General features: G+C 45.0%; 1 protein-coding gene across 8 annotated transcripts in view; it reads left to right on the top strand.

Annotated features, from left to right (window-relative positions):
• The window catches only part of SNTG2 (syntrophin gamma 2), a 489,442-nt gene that overhangs the window by 307,899 nt on the left and 164,932 nt on the right, over positions 1-16,611 (top strand). For all 8 annotated transcript variants that reach the window (XM_053286035.1, XM_053286038.1, XM_053286042.1 and 5 more), the window contains one exon: positions 5,676-5,803. In XM_053286035.1, the coding sequence (XP_053142010.1) occupies positions 5,676-5,803 (128 nt within the window). The remainder of the gene's footprint in view (positions 1-5,675; positions 5,804-16,611) is intronic.

Genomic DNA, 16,611 nt, shown 5'->3' with positions numbered 1-16,611 from the left:
CTTGAAAATGCACTTTACAATTCTGACCTGCTAAATGATTAATACATAATGGACTTACCATTTGTCACTGCTGATAAGATCAAACATCCAGAATGCCAACCTAAGCTTTCTATAAAAGATGAATCTTTATGGATATGTGGCAAAATATAGGAAAAGTGCCAATAGTTGACCAACCCCACCTAAACTCATCGTGTTCATTATATGTGATATCCAAAGCTGCCCATTCTTCTAGTTTATTCAGCTGGTACTTCACATACATTTGAAGTATGTGAAGTACCTTGCTATGACACTGGTAACACTGAGACAGTAATTGAAGCAGTTCTGCTTGTCTTGAAGACAAGGGATAACTATGCTCTTTTTCTTCCTGTTGGCTAGCAAACTTGCATCATTAAACATTTTTCCAGGTCTGTTGGAAAAGGTTTTCCAGGTCTGTTGTTACACCAATCCATCTTAGTTTTGAGTATTCCAGTACATCATAAAGAGTTCATTTGGAATTTTAAGATTCCTTAAATTGCTGATTAGGTATTATCAACTTTCAAGAGACTTGAACTGTTCAAAGCCAAGCCACTAGCTCAACTCCTCTATGGTACTCAGTTTCCCAACACTGTGACTCTGGAATCCAAATTCCTGATGGCAGTGCTCCGTGTTCTGAGAAGTGTCTCCGTGTTCCGAGATGTTCCTAGATGTGTCCCCAGTGCCACTCTACAACTGGAGACAGGCCTGAACAGGAATAAGGCTAGGGTGTGGGCAACCACTGTTTGTTATTGGCTCAGATTATCCTCTCACCCAATTGGCCTTGCCCTCTTAACCCTACATGACGATTACCATTCCAGTTGGATACAGACAATTGAGGCCAAAATAGCTACACTGGGCCTCTCCCCCATGACCTTGCTCAGCATGGGCTATGATCAGGCAAAAGCAACCATCAAGCAGCACATTACAGACACTGAGCACCAAGCTGATCTCAGCAGTGTCCCAAAATTTTATATCAGTGACGAGCATATTCTGTTTCTCCTGAAGCATATCTCAATCAACTGGAGGTCCCAAACCACAGAAGGGCGTTCACCTTGGCTCGCTGCCATAGCCTCCCCTCAGCAGTGCTAGAATGCCATTATAGAAGGATCCCATTTGCAGACCATCTATGCCCCTGTGGCTCAGGGCAGATTGGAACTACTGAGCATGTTCTCCTATACTGCTTCTTCTATAGACACATTAGTGCCTTTCTCATTCTTCCACTGTTAAGCAAGTTCCCGGGACATCCGAGACAGTTCTACAGTTCCCTGCTACTCTCTGACCTTAAGCTACTATAACTTACAGCGTTGCCAGATACTGTGTGGCTGCGATCGACATTGGTCGGCAGATGACAGGCTGTGAGCCTTTTTAGCCCTGATTTGACCTTGTAATTGATCACTCCTCCCTTTTTATTCCTTTTTTATTGGTTTTAACGCTCAATATAATATTTATTCTGGTCTTTATAGCTCTATTATATTATGGGTTTTTAAAACTCGGTTATTTTATGTCCCCCTTCTAATGTCTTTTATGCATTTTATGACTTTTAAACATAATAGTAATAGTATTATTATTTTATTCATTTTCATTTTTAGTATTTTAGTACTTTTCGCTTTTTAGTACTTGTATTTCTTAACATGTAATCACCCTCATACATTCTTAGTATTAGTTCTTTTAGTGTTAATATGCATCATCATATATGTAACCACCTTCTATTTCCACGTTTATTTACTCATATTCTTTAATATGTATTGTTATGCTGGTCTATGACTGTAATATAGGACGATGAAGAGACAGGGAGGCAAATATTATTGGCTGACATCCAGACTATTGACTGAATAGTACTACTCAGGAGTTACTCTAAAGGGCTAAATTTCAATAAGACTACCCAGGAACCTGGCTGTCAGCCATTATTATTAAGAACACATATTGCTTTTCAACAACATTCACAAAGCAGTGTACATACCAAAAGAATGAGAAAATGATCCTTGTCCCAAAACAGCTCATAACCCAAAGCATAGGAACATAGGAAGCTGCCATATCCTGAGTCAGACCATTGGTCTATCTAGCTCAGTATTGTCTTCACAGACTGGCAGCGGCTTCGCCAAGGTTGCAGGCAGGAATGTCTCTCAGCCCTATCTTGGTGAAGCCAGGGAGGAAACTTGAAACCTTCTGCTCTTCCCAGAGCGGCTTCATCCCCTGAGGGGAATATTTTACAGTGCTCACACTTCTAGTCTCCCATGCAGATGCAACCAGGGCAGACCCTGCTTAGCTATGGGGACAAGTCATGCTTGCTACCACAAGGCCAGCTCTCCTCTCCTCAAACACACATAAGTCACTAGCAACATCCACTGGAGGGATATTGTGCTGGGGCTAGATAGGAAGAGTTCCTCTCCCCCTGCTAAATACAAGAGAGCCACCACTTTAAAGGTGTTTCTTTGCCAGTTAGGAGGGGATAGAATTTAAGAATGAAGGAGAGAAGTGTCTTGTCATTGATTTGGGAACGTTGGTAGCTCTGAATGTTTACTTTTTAAAAAATTTCTATTAATGCTTGCTTTTAGCAAGTGGGTTAATTTAACACACACCAAGACTAACAAATAAATAGAATGAGATTATAAATTATATTAGGGACCAGATTAGATTAATTTAAATCAAAATGTCTTGAGGTTTTTACATTGTACATTTGCCTTCACCATTCAACTCAGTGCAGTTCATTAGATCTTGAATATTTTTAGGCACAAGCAAGGAGGCTATTCACATGTGCAGGCAAAACTGGGCTAAGGAAGCCCAGCCGGGTTTTGCTTGCACGTGTAAACCGCTGTGAGCCTCAGTGACAAACCCATTCAGGGAGCCCGCCGCTTAGCCCAGATTAACCCAAACCGGGCTAATTGATCTTGACGCATGGCTCTGCACACACCTACACACAAGTACTCTCCCGGCCAGTGGGAGACTCCACATAAGGCACCATGCAGTGCATTGTCGAAGTTCCAGGGGCCTCCCAGCCCCAGAAACTCCCTGCTGCCAGCAGGAGCCAGCCACTGTGTCTCACGATCCGTGAGACCCGGTTTCTTCAGGTGAGCAGGGAGGGAGCCCTGGGCGGCCAGATCGGCTGCCCACACGATTGCCGGCTCCAAGACGGAGCCAACGGGGGCTGGGGAGCTCGGGGGCTGCGCGGCCCCCACAAGCCTCCACAAGCCGCGCGGCCCCCACAAGCCCCAGTATGCCCTGCGCAAGCGCGCAGGGCATACTGGGGAGACCCCCGAGCAGGGAGGTGGCTCTTTGCCTCCCGGCCAGGGGTCTACTCATGAGTAGGTGTGGCACAATGGCGTGCTGCGGCTACTCCCGATTGTAAAAAGCTGGTTTGCGGAGCACTCGCTCCGCAAACCTGCTTTTTACCAGGGGTTCCAGAGCGGGTTACCTGCTCTAGAACCACTGGGCTCGCAGCCAAGCCCGGTGGTTCTGATGATTAACAAAAATTGGGCTAGGCTCTCCTAGCCCGATTTTTGTTAATCGTGAGAATAGCCCCATTGTCTGGGTGAGCGATCCAATCACCCAGCAAGGGAGAGAGGATCGTCTGCAGGGGAGGTAAGCATTTCGAGCTTCCTCCCCTCGCTCCTTTGGAGCCCTTCCTCAGATCATGAGAAAGGGCTCAAGATGTTTCAGCTTATCTCCTCTAGCAAAATACAGAACAGTGCACTGCCAGAGACTTTCATGTAAAATTATCATGTCTGCTTTAGCTCCTTAGATGTAAATCCACATTTCTTTAATCATATTTTTCAGCATTAATTGCAAATCTTTTCATAATTATCAGGGTGGCTATGGAACACAGCTGATGAATGAACACAGCAATAAATGGTCCCTCTCTTGATATATTTAATGATGTTACTTTCCTCCCTCTTTGGGACTGAGCAAGCTACAACATGAAATATATTCCTGATCTAAATTGTTTGTTATAGGATGCTGACTTGTTCTTATGTTTGCTACACAGCTAGTGTTTCTTCAGTGGCTAGTGAGAATGTATTTCTTAAGAAACAATTTATTTGCTTGCTTATTAGTTGGCAAACTTTTTCAGTAGTTGGCAACATGGGGCTGCATCAGCAGCACTATCGTTTTTTTAATTGCCCTGAGCCATAAAGCTAAAGATGCTATGAACACATTCATTACCTGTGAGGGTGGTATTTAAGCAGCTAGAGCCACTGAATGAAAAAGGCTGAAAAATGTTTCAGAGAAACATGAAGATAGCAGGCTTTTGCCTTCAATGATCTTTCCAAGTGGATAGAGCTAAGCCTATTCGTCTCATAGGGATCAAAACTAGCCCTAACAATGGAATGCCATTATCAGCGGTGTTTAAGTCTGATGGTTTTCATGTTTCTAAGAATATGGAAATAATTTTGTACTAAGCAGTAGTAAGGATCAAACCAGACCTGACTTTAACCACATGATCATTTAGCAAACATTTTTACATTAAAATAGCAGCAACCCAGGGCAAAGATTAGGATCATGGCATGGAGTACTTTCTTATTCTTTATGTAAACTGCTCTGAGAACTTTTCATTGAAAAGTGGTATATAAATAGTAGTAGTAGTAGTAGTAGTAGAGTATGTTTTTAGCTCTATGCCATTCCCCCCCCCCCCCAAATCATGCTCTAGACCTATTTAACCTTCAAAGTTCCATTTCCTTAAACAGCACTTTTTAGAATTAAATAGCTGCTCTAGGGGATAATTTTAGAAATGAAAATGGCGTGAAAGTAAACACTCCCTTCTTCCACACCATGTTCTCAATCTGGATTGGAGCCCAATGTAGTTGCTACATCTCACAGACTAACCCACCTCACAGAGTTATTGTGAGGATAAACATAAACCACCACTTTGGAACAAGAATGGTTTCTAAATGTAACAATAAACAAAAATAGTGTAAATAAATAGTGTAAAAGCCCTTAATGACATATTTTGTATTGTGTCTAGTTTGGTCCTAAATAATCTGAATCTCAATTCATACAGGTTTTGTACTGTATCTAGAAAGTACTGTGCTTATCTTTGCCGAGTTTTCATAAGCATTTCATAAGCAACATTAAACAGAAAAACTGAATATTTTGTTGCTAATATGATGATATGCATGTGGAGAACCCTGAATTGATGGTTCTTTATATCATGATAATGGTATGCACATTTTCCTTTCAGCTTTCAGATACTGAAAACAAAACAAAAATACAGTATTCTGCAGTTGGTGATGTTGCCTTGTGTTAATGGAATAAATAAGACTTTTGGGGAATATGCTGCATATGAATTAGCATTATTTCTGTTCTCAATTAGATGTGAGGCTTGTGCTTTTAACTGGGGTGTGCACAGACCAGTTACTGTGGTTTGAATTCGGACTAAACCGGGGGTACACAAACCAGCCTGGTTCATGGTGGACTGTGATCAAACCAGTTCTGTACATCCCTACATGTAACTGAAAGAAAACCACTTTTACCATTGCATACATAGAAGGAAATGAGCTCAGACTACAGATGTTTATGTTCTCCTTTCACTCTGAATGTCTCAAACAATGATATTACTCTATTCTATTAGTTTTATAGAGAGAGTACAGCCACAGATACATATTAATGCTTTCTTCACTGTGTGATACAATAGACTGGGCTTATTAATTCTCATTTATTCTGTACAGGCACCATCATCACCTTCTTCACCCATAGCTAATGAACCAAAGTATGAGAAACGCTGGCTGGACACATTATCAGTTCCTCTGTCGATGGCTCGAATCTCGAGGTACAAAGCTGGAACAAATAAATTAAGGTTTGTAATCTAAAATAGAGAGCACCTGCTTTTTACTATAAAGGCATTGTTGCTGGAGGGTTTCCCCCCAAAAAAAAATCCATTGATAAGGATTAAAAAAAGTCTGTGGTTGCTGTTCAAGAAAGATGAATTTTTTTGTCCCAGACATGATAGTATGTTACAGCAATATGTCGTAAATATAAACATATGTTGTTAACAAAATATTATCACCTAAGTGTGTGAGAAAGAAACCAGGCTGATTAGTGGAATTGGGGAAAATACAAGAAAAGTTGCTAATAAGAAACAGCTTCTTTTCAAAGGATGCTGCCCATATTTTTATTTGGTTTTATATTTCTAGCTTACTCCATTTGAAGACTCAGTTAACAATAATTAAAACTAGCTTAATTTTTTTTAACTTAACCATAATTTAAAACTCATGGAACACCTATCATACAGAAATTAAAACTGATAAAATACAATGAATGCTAAAGCTCTGCCTCTCTACCAGCATTAGCCCCAGCTGGCAAACCAGGCACGAATAACCATTTATTATTCCACAGTATCATCACCACATCCTGGAATTCCATTGAAATAGCTATTTTTAAAGGAAGCCCCACCAGATAGGATTAAAAATCCTCTTCCCTCCTCCACCCTGTAATCTCTTTGGCAATATCTATAATTATTTCTCCAAGACGGGCCATGCATGACGACATGGTAGGAAGGAAGCGATTGGGCAGTGGGGATTCCATATGCAGAGTTTGCAAGCAGAAGCACCTGATTGGGCAGTGGGGATTCCATATGCAGATAGGGAGAAGGAGCAAGACGGGCCATGCGTGGCGACATGGTGGGATGGAGGCGATTGGCTGAGTTTGCAAGCAGAAGCACCTGATTGGGCAGTGGGGATTCCATATGCAGAGTTTGCAAGCAGAAGCACCTGATTGGGCAGTGGGGATTCCATATGCAGATAGGGAGAAGGAGCCTGTGAGAGCAGAAGCACCATGGTGATTGGGCAGTGGGGATCCCCTATGCAGATAAGGAGGAGGGGCCTGTGATGGTTAAGGTCAGTTGGAATGCAGCTGTTACTGGTCAGAAGATGTTCTGGATATAAAAGGATAGCAGGCAGAAGTCTGGAAAAAGACAGGTCGTGAGGGAGGAAAGAGCCCCTTCAGGAGAAGGAGGATGCTGTTGTGTAAATGAACAAAATCTGTTAACTCAGGGAGGGAGGAAGAAAAAACATGAAGGGAGGGGGAAGAAAGAGTGGAGAAGAGCGAGTGGATGAGAGAGAGAGAGAGAGAGAGAGAGAGAGCGAGAGAGAGAGACAGAAGGAAGGGCAAGGGACGGGCCTGAGCCTGTCAGCAGCTTGAGGGGAATGAGCGGCCATGGTGGTGGCAGCAGCGAGGAACTACCCGGTCAACCACTGCTGCTGCTCCTGAAGGAAGGAGCAGGAGCGGGGATCAGGTGAGGGTGGGGAGGTCCCTGGGAATAGGGGGCTGCAGTTTGGCCAATAGGCAGCATCGATCCTGCAGCCCTGACCAAGAAGGGTGAGGAGGATGGAAGCAATGGGATGGAGGAGGAGCAGGAGTGCAGACCAGATGAGGGTGGGAAGATCTCTGAGGTGAGGGGAGCAATCAAGTACTAACGCGCAGATGCTCTAGAGTGTGCAGGAGTTCCAGCATTGAAGCAGAGAGAAATAATGGCTGCGGTTAGGATGCAGAGGTGGAGGGCTGGCAGGCGAAGCCCCTCCGGCCAAAGGAGGTGGGTGGATGGTGGGCGAAACCCCGCCGGCCAGGAAGAGGAGGCGGTGGTGGGGAGAAATGATGGCGGTGGTGAGGAGGTGGGCAGACGGCGGGCAAATCCCTACCAGCTGGGAGGAGAAGGTGGGAGGCGGTGGTGGGATGGCCTGGCCCTGGCCCGCCCAATGGGGAGAGCTGCGGGGGGTGGGAGCGAGTGAGTGAGCTGCGGGGGGGAGAGTGATCAAGCTGCGGGGGGAGAGTGAGCGAGCTGCGGGGGAGAGCGAGCAAGTGGGCTGCGGGGGGGAGCGAGCAAGCGGGCTGCGGGGGAAGACTGAGCAAGCAGGCTGCGGGGGAGAACGAGCGAGCTGCGGGGGGAGAGCGAGCGAGCTGCGGGGGGAGAGCGAGCGAGCTGCGGGGGGAGAGCGAGCGAGCTGCGGGGGAGGGCGAGCGAGCTGTGGGGGAGGGCGGACGAGTGAGCTGCGGGGGGAGAGCGAGTGAGTGAGCTGCGGGGGGAGAGTGAGCGAGCTGCAGGGGGAGGGCGGACGAGCGAGCTGCGGGGGAGAGCGAGTGAGCTGCGGGGGGAGAGCGAGCAAGCTGCGGGCGGATGTCACAGGCTCAGTACACAACTGCACAGATGCTCTGTGCGGGGTCAGCTAGTTCTTATTTTATTTTGTTCAAGAAAAGTCTTGTATGGGAAAACACTACATGTAAGTCAGCACCATTAGAAATGGAGAGTTTGGAAGGAGTATAATGTGGCTTTGTATGTTCTGTGCACAAGGATAAACTACATCCCTGCTGGATTCAGTCAATGCAGATCAGGCCACAAAGTATCAGATAGTATGAGGGGAAACCCAGCAATTAAAGTGCAGCCATCTGCTTTCATGGAAGAGAGGAGAGAGGTGTGCTTCCTCATTCTCTTGGTAAGTTTCTTCCTCTCATAGCCATGTCCCACACCACACCTTGCTTACTTTATTTTACAGCACTCAGTGAGAGTTACAGAAATCGTGATACCCCTACATTGTATAGCTTCACTGCACCATTTGCATCTCTCTTTCCTGTGTTGTGATTAATTGGTCATGTAGAGTATCATTCTGACGGCCAAATTAGAAATGATATGGGAATTTCATGATTGGAGCTCCAAGTATCTTTTTCAAAGAGTGGTTTGGTTCTCATGTAGAAGAGGGGTCATAGTGAGGGATCACTATTTTGGAATAGGTTACCAAGATTTGTGGAAAATTCTTTAAAGATACTGGCTGATCTGGAGCTCATTCACTGTTTCCATGAAACTGAAAAGCTTGCTGACAGTGCTTGCAACTGTGGACACATCTCCCATTATTCCCAATGAGAAAAGTGTCCTATAGAGCAGATGCGATCCTCCAGGGCCACAGAGGCTCTTGATGTTGGCTAGCAGCATCAATGGGCTTTGCAGTCTCAAAGAACTAGCACACTTTTATCATCTACTCTTCTATCATCCCATATTTATATGGAAAGATGGATTTCAAAAATGGAAGCTATTCTCATGAGCAAGCAAAACCGGGCTAAGGGAGTCCAGCCTGGTTTTGCTTGCTTGTGAGAACCACTGGGCTCAAGGGCGAGCCCAGTGGCTCCACAGCGGCAAGCCCACCTATGTAGCCACCCCCTTAAATGAGGTTAATGGAGTGAGTGCTCTGTTAACCCCATTTTCCAGAGTGTGCAGCCATGGTGGACAAACTGGGGGGGGGGGGTTGTGAGCAGGCTGCAGCACCCTCCAGCACCCACCCTTCAGGAGAGAAATAGAGCACACAGCCTTTCCCAACTGTAGGCAGCAGAGGCTCTTCCTGGTTCGGTTTCTGAGGTCATGGAGCAGTCAGAAGAAGGGGGGGCAAAGACACACCACACACAATTGTAATTTTATAAAATTTATTCAAAGACGAATGGTTACATAAGAGCAAGCACGCGAGAAAATCAATCACTTGTTTTTCTTCCCCAATGTAGTATAGTGTTCCCAGCATCAGTTAAAAATTACTCTCCTTCACTAGAAATGAATTAGCAGCTAGAAAGCATTTTCTCTCTCTGACTAGCAGTGAAAACCATGTTCATTATCTTACTTAAGCTGCTAGCAAAATTCTGTTTCCTAGGCAATGGTTCACCTTATCTCTCTGTTCTCAGCACAAAAATGAAAACATTTCATAGCTAGCATAAGTGGAGGCAGAGGAAGCGATGCATATTCTGTGAGCTGAAAGGCTGAGAGAGGGGAGGGAGAGACTGAGAGCTCATTACTGACATATTGTTAATGAGCCAAAAACAGAGGGAGGGAAAGACGGAGGGGTGGAGACAGAGGTGGAAGGAAGTGATGACAAGCCAAGACGTGTATGCAGATAGGCCAGCAGAGAAGGAAAGGATTCCACAGTTGAAAAAGAGTGAAGACAGGATTAGAGAGGTAAGTTAGTTCTGGAGAAGGGCTGATCTGAAGGCATTTCTTGTAGATGAGTAATTACTGGTCCGTCGGTTGTAGTCCTCAGGAGGCCTTCAAGAAGCGCGGAGCTGTGGGCTGTCCAGGCAGCATAGGGAGCTGAATGCTATGGCAGTCTATGAGGAATTGTCATGGCCCAGACCTCTGAGTCAGAGGAGGAGCAGGAGGACTTGGTTGGAAGAGCAAGCTCAGAAGCACAGCAGGAGGACCTGGCTGTGAGAACAGACTCTAGAATTGAGGTGAGGCGGCAGCAGACAGGGGAATCTGAACTGCTGGCAGAGATGAGGGCTGAGGAGACTGATCAGGAGGAAGCTGGAATTTCAACTGTGTTAAGAAGACATCTCAAGAGAAAGGCTCAGTGGGAGACACACAGGCGCAAGATCTCACAGGAGAGGAAATAGAAATGCTGAGTCAGGAAAGCCTGATTGGCTGCCGGTTATCTCAAGCCCTATATCAAGCAGACGCTGTTCCTGAGACGGTACTGTCAGCAATGTTCCCTTCTGCAGACAGTGTTCCTCATACTTGGAATGGTTCGCCCTTTCTTGTTTCAGCCTGTCCTTGCTCCTTTGTTTCAGTTATTGCTCAGATACGTTAGAGTGGGGTACCTAGTTTAGTTTCAAGGGACTTTATTTTGCTTATACTACTTTATCTTTGACAGTCATTCTTCGCTTTCGTCCATGCAGCTAAGCTGCTACTCTTATCTACAGAATTTCGATCTTGACTCACAGAAATAGAGCTGGAGGGATCATATATCCTGTCGGGTCAGCCGTGCCAACAGATCTACATAACAGACTAAAGGTTCACATATCAATCCAAGGGGCAAGCTCATGTGTTTCCATAGATAGGGCTCACATACTACTACTTACTGGGGTCTGAGTATGTTTCCCTCCTCCTTGCCCTCTTGTGTGGGAGGGGTATGTCCCTTTTATAACCTCTCCCCAAGCCTGTTGTCATATCTGAAATCAAAAGACAGCCTCATCAAATTCCTCTATGTCTCCATCCTAAGGTAAGCATCTCGGTCTCCCTCCTTGACTCTCTTCTACCATATCGGTCACGGTGGGGTCCGGGTCTGACATTGTTTACCAATCCAGATAGAAACATTCCTGTTTATGCCCAACTTGACCGGCCTGTGGTCACTTCTCAAAACTTAGTTGGTGCCTTCCAGTCCCAAGGAAAGTGTTATTAAGAAATAGCATGCAAAGAGGTTCAGCAGTTATTGTGTGAATAATATGTACCCCTAAAATACGTAGGTACTGCTATCAAGTGCAGTTTCCTAAGACCTTGTAGATATGATTACTCTTAGCAAGTTTCAAGCTAGTTAGTTCCCATGATTAACATAGCATAACACAATGCATAAACAGCTTCAAGGCAAGGAAGGGTTGAATCTCCTCCTCTAGTCAAACCTTGACTACAGAATAAACAATTCCATTCAGTTACTTGGCTCAGCAGAACCAAAGTTCACACTTCAATTTCTTGCAAACCAGCAATTCCAGACACAGGCCTAAGCTTTGCTTTTTGGGCCTGCAAGGCTGGTCCCAATCCCACCAACCTGTTCACAACAGGGGGGGAATCCCAGAAATGCAGCGTGCACTCACACGGTGCATTACTGGGGCTCTGTGGGGCAGGGTGCAGCACAGCGGCACTTCCCTGCACCTGACCCTTGAAGTTTCCAGGTGAGCCACAGCGAGGCATGGGCGGCCCACGGGAGAGCCACCACTCATCTGGGCACGTGATTCACCAGCCCAGTGAAGGGTAAGTGATTGTCTGTGAGGAGAGCTGTTCAAACCCGCTCTCCCTGCAGATCTCCTTTCGGTGCTTCACACTGTTTGTGTGAAGCAGCTCAAAATTTTGCTGTTGAAAGAATATGATTTACTTGGGCTATTTGTGCTGACTGTGACTTGGATTGTTACTCACTTGTTTTATATGCTCTGAATATATTTAAGGAAAAGATGGGGGTGGGATTATAGAATGCAAAGAACATATGTTGTGCTTTGTACGTAAGAAATTACAATAAGAGTGAAAATCAATGAAAGATAACTTTTTAAAAATACATCTTTCTGAGAAGGGATTTTCATTGTTTTACAAATGGTTAGAAGTAAGGCCACTCAAATTTTGAAGGTCTGACTGGAGGAATGAAATAGACACTGTTATGTTCCCTCTTTGGCGGGCACTAGGAAGGAAGTGTGTGCAGCTAGTTCACCCATTAATTTTGACAATGTTATTTCTTAAATGTATAATTAGGTAGCGACCAAGTTGGCTCACTGAATAACAGCCAGCAAAGGATGGGGCCTGTGACTCACAACTCAGTGAGGCTATTCACACGTGTGTGCAAAACCAGACTGAGGGAGCCCAGCCCGGTTTTGCACACATGTGTGAACTGCCAGGATCACACCCAATCCCAGTGTAACCACAGCAGCATACCTGCCTGTGAAACCTCACTCTAAAACACTTATCTGTCAGTCGTGGCTGCTTGAAGCCATGGCTGCCAGACTGCTGGGAGCCCGGGGAGGGGATCCCCATAATGCACCACATACTCACTCATGCAGTGCATTGTGGTATTTCAGGGGGCAGGACAATACGTCCTGTCACCTCAACCCCCAGAGCCTCCGGCAGTAGCTGGTGCTCCTGGAGGATCATCTGTGGGCAGGTAAGCTTTTCTGGACTTCCTCCCCATAGACAAGGTAGCCCTTTCTCACTAGCCATGAGAAAGGGCTCAATGAGTAAATCATACACTTTTCTCTGGATTGAAATGTAGTTGCAATGCTCCCTCCACCCATGCACCAACCTGCTCTCAGCTATTGTGAGAATCGCCCCTCGATGTTTTCGCATGCCCACCTCACCTCCCCCCCCAATATTGAATGCTGTCTTTAACCAAAAATTGGCACACAACAGGGTACAAAAAAGTAGGAGGAAGACCAGAAGAAAGAGCTCTACCAGGTTCCAGTAGCAGGAGAGGACTCTGAAAGCAGAAATGAAGTGTACACTATGTTTACAATGGTTATAAAAAAAAATAGCCATTGCAGATTGAAGTTACCATTAATGGGGAAAACATAGTTATGGAAGTGGATACAGGGGATTCTCTGTAATCAGTGAAATTTCTCATTACTGGTTGTACCCAAATAACTAGTTTGGAGCAGTGAAAGTGTAATAAGTACATATATTGGGCAACATATCCCTGTGATCAACTGAAGAGCGAAGCATGCAGACAGACATAATGCTTGCTGTTCGTAGTAACAAAGGAAATGGCCCTCATCTTGTGGGATGGGACTGGATAACAGTGCTGGCCAAATACCAGTTGTGTCAGTTCATTCAGCAGTCCTTGAAAATCACTTGGGGCTATTCAGAGAGGGCCTTGGTATCCTAAATGGAATAAGTGGCAGGATTTGGAAGGATCTGAATAACTAAATCTAGATGCCAGACTACTTCACTTTGCGCCCTGGACAGAACCTCACACATTGAGGCACAACCATCTTTGGGTGGTGTGGGGAGGCAGGGTTCCACCTACCTTCTCCCCAGATGATCTCCATAGCTCCTCATGCACACACCACCCAATCCGTGCTCACACAATCCACTCTGCTGCACGCAGCGCAGATTGTTGGAGACCAAGACCCCTTCTCCCAGCCTCCAGGAATCCCACAATGCACTGCGTGATGAACACAGTGCATTGGGGGATCTCTCCGGGAGTCAGGCTCTCTAGGCGTTTGACCCTGTGTATGCTTGGGCTTCGTGCAGCACGAGCATACAGATGACCCCAGCACCAGGGTTAAGGGCATGCTCGCAACCTTAACCCTGGATAAAGGCCACAGTCAAAAGTAGGGTTAGGCAAGGTGCAGTGCCAGGATCAGCCCCGATCCTGGCGCTTCACACAAGCAGACTAACGCAGGCTGTATTCATCATTGTTATTGTGAGAATAGCCTTTTTGTGTCACAAAATGGATTGAGAATTTACTGGCTCAAGATCCTATTGAACCTGTCCATTTGTTTGACTGGGTTTATCCCATAGTCCCTGTGGCGAAGCCAGATGGCAACATAAAAATATGGGAAACCACAAAGTCACAGTGAACCATATAACCAAGATAGTACATATCCAGTACTCAGGAATGACAGACTATATGCTATATACACTTGTCAGATAAAAAAGATTCACAAAAATTGAGTTTAACATAGCATATTTCCAAATTCCTTACCATAAGAATAGAGCTAAAGTTAATGTGACAATACTTCTAAGGAACTTCTTAGGTGTTTCCGTGACTGTATGGGATTTTTCAAAGAACTATCAATAATGTATTCCAAGATATGACACTTGCCTGTGCACCTTGATGACATTCTGATTACAGGAGAAACTGTGTTAGCACATATGAAACATCTAGATCAATTACTAACAAAGCTGTCAGCTGCAGGAATGTATCTTAAGAAGGCAAAGATGCCAGCTGGGTCAAGAAAAGGAAACTGCTTTGTAACAGCAACTGAATTGCTGAAATCAGTAATGTCCCTTATTCATTATAATAGCCATAAGGAACAAAAATATGGGGGAGGGACAACCTTTTCACAACTGGAACACAGAGGGCTAGCAATGGTGTTTGGAGTAAAGAAGTTCTATTGTAATTGTAACTGTGTAAGTTTCCAATAATACACAGAAAAAAACAATATCAAGTATACATGAATTGCACCATCACCGCATCCAGTTTCAAATGGTCTAGCAAAAAGAGCTGTACAGACTTTGAAAAGGGGACTGAAAAATAAGGCAGTTTAGAGAGTAAAGTTGGCCAGATTCATTTTCTAATACTGTGTCATGGCACAGAACACAACAGGAAAGTCAGCAGTAGGGATGTGCACAAACCTTTTTGGAGGCCCTTTTACAAGCCTCCGAACAGATTCGAACCCTGGGACCGACTCAAAGTTTGAGTGCCCTGCGAGTAGCACTTTAAGGGTGGGGAGGGTGCACTCACCCCTCCCGCTGCTTTTTGCCCGCTGGCACTTGTTACTTTCCAAAACCTTCGGGGTGGCATCATACCTCCCTGCCGCCCCTTCCCCATCCTCAGCCGGAAGTGGCCGGAAGTACCAGGTGCTCTTGCGCCCACGCAGGCACATATGATGGGTGCACGCATGCTCAGTACTTCCAGCTACTTCTAGCCCTAGGACGGGGAAGGGGTGTCAGGGAGGTATATTGCCGCCCCAAAGGTTTTGGAAAGTAATGAGCACCAACAGGGGGGAAGCGGCGGGAGGGGTGAGTGCACCCTCCCCCACCCTTAAAGAGGCAACCCCACCGCCTTCAAACCGCAGAGGCACGGTTCCATGCACATCCCTAATCAGCAGCACAATGGTTAATGAACTACAAATTAAAAACACACCTGTATTCTTTACCCCTGATGAGATTGCTAGGGTGTGGGAGAAACATACAGCACAAATATTCTGCTATGGTTCAAAATCAGCATCTAAGATATTTGGTGTGGACAACTTCAATCAGTTTTTATTACAGCCATTGGCTAACCAAGAGACAAAAATCAGAATAACAAATATAACTAATATACACAAGTAGTGACTAATAATTACACACAATAAAACAGTATACAAGCATCCAGAATAGATTACTTTAAAACAATAAAACATCTCCTAAAATTGAGACCTTAATCTCATAGCAATATAAAAAAATTTGTCCACCACTTTTGTGACCTCACAGCTTGTGTCTGCAAGGCAATATTGCGTATAAGAAAGCTCACACCTTCCAGGAAATCTAACTAACAGGGAAGATAAGTTATTCTCTAACATATTGATACAAAGAGCAATATAACAAAACATGGGGTAACAGTTTCCAGGAGGCCAGAGCCACAAGGGCAGAAAACCGTAGCTGAAGAATTCTTAGCGAACCTCCTTTCCAAAAGAGAGGAGGGCAGCACATTTAAGCGAGCCTGAGCAAACACAACCCAAAACTTGGAGAAGTGAAGCATTGTTAGATAATTTGCTCCTCTATCTCCCATGGGCGGGGGGAATCCCAAAATGTAGGGGAGAGCAGGTCCTGTTAGTCGAAGACATAAGTTCCTGACCTTCAACGTCATGCAGCTGTAGAAATAGTGTTTCCTTCACCTTATTATTCTCCAGAGTAAGTAGTTCAGAAGGAGAGAGTCCTAGTTGCATTATTTTGTTGTTTACATAAGATAGCCAGGGGTTTGGATAAGAGTCCAACCATAAGTAATGGAAAAAAGAAAATTCCCAAATCTCTAAACAGAGTTTAATCCATCTAGCAAAAGTAGATTCCCAAGCTTTACAGACTATAGTAAAAGACCCAGATTCCAGGCAGAGAACAGAATATGGCACACACCTAGGCACTGTAAAGATTGCTCTTAGGAATATAGACTGTACTCTCTCCAATTCAATTGTTCCCCCGTATCCATAATGAGGCTCCAAAAAGTAATTGAGCCATAATCTTAGCCCGAAATACCTAGAGTGCCATATATACTGGCCTCCTTTAGAATAGTAGAAGCGCAAAAAGGCAATAAGTGTTTTGCGGGCTATATGGATAGAGGACAGCCTATGGGTATTCCAGTTAAGATTATATTGGGGGGAAATGCCCAAATATTTATATTTGTAAACCTGCTCAATACAGTTCTGGTGTACTACCCATTTGTATAGTTTCCTGGATTTAGA

The sequence above is a fragment of the Hemicordylus capensis genome, chromosome 1 (assembly GCF_027244095.1).
Source record: "Hemicordylus capensis ecotype Gifberg chromosome 1, rHemCap1.1.pri, whole genome shotgun sequence".
Lineage (NCBI taxonomy): Eukaryota > Metazoa > Chordata > Lepidosauria > Squamata > Cordylidae > Hemicordylus > Hemicordylus capensis.
The sequence above is the reverse complement of the archived record's forward strand: the minus strand, read 5'-3'. Positions and strand labels throughout refer to the sequence as shown.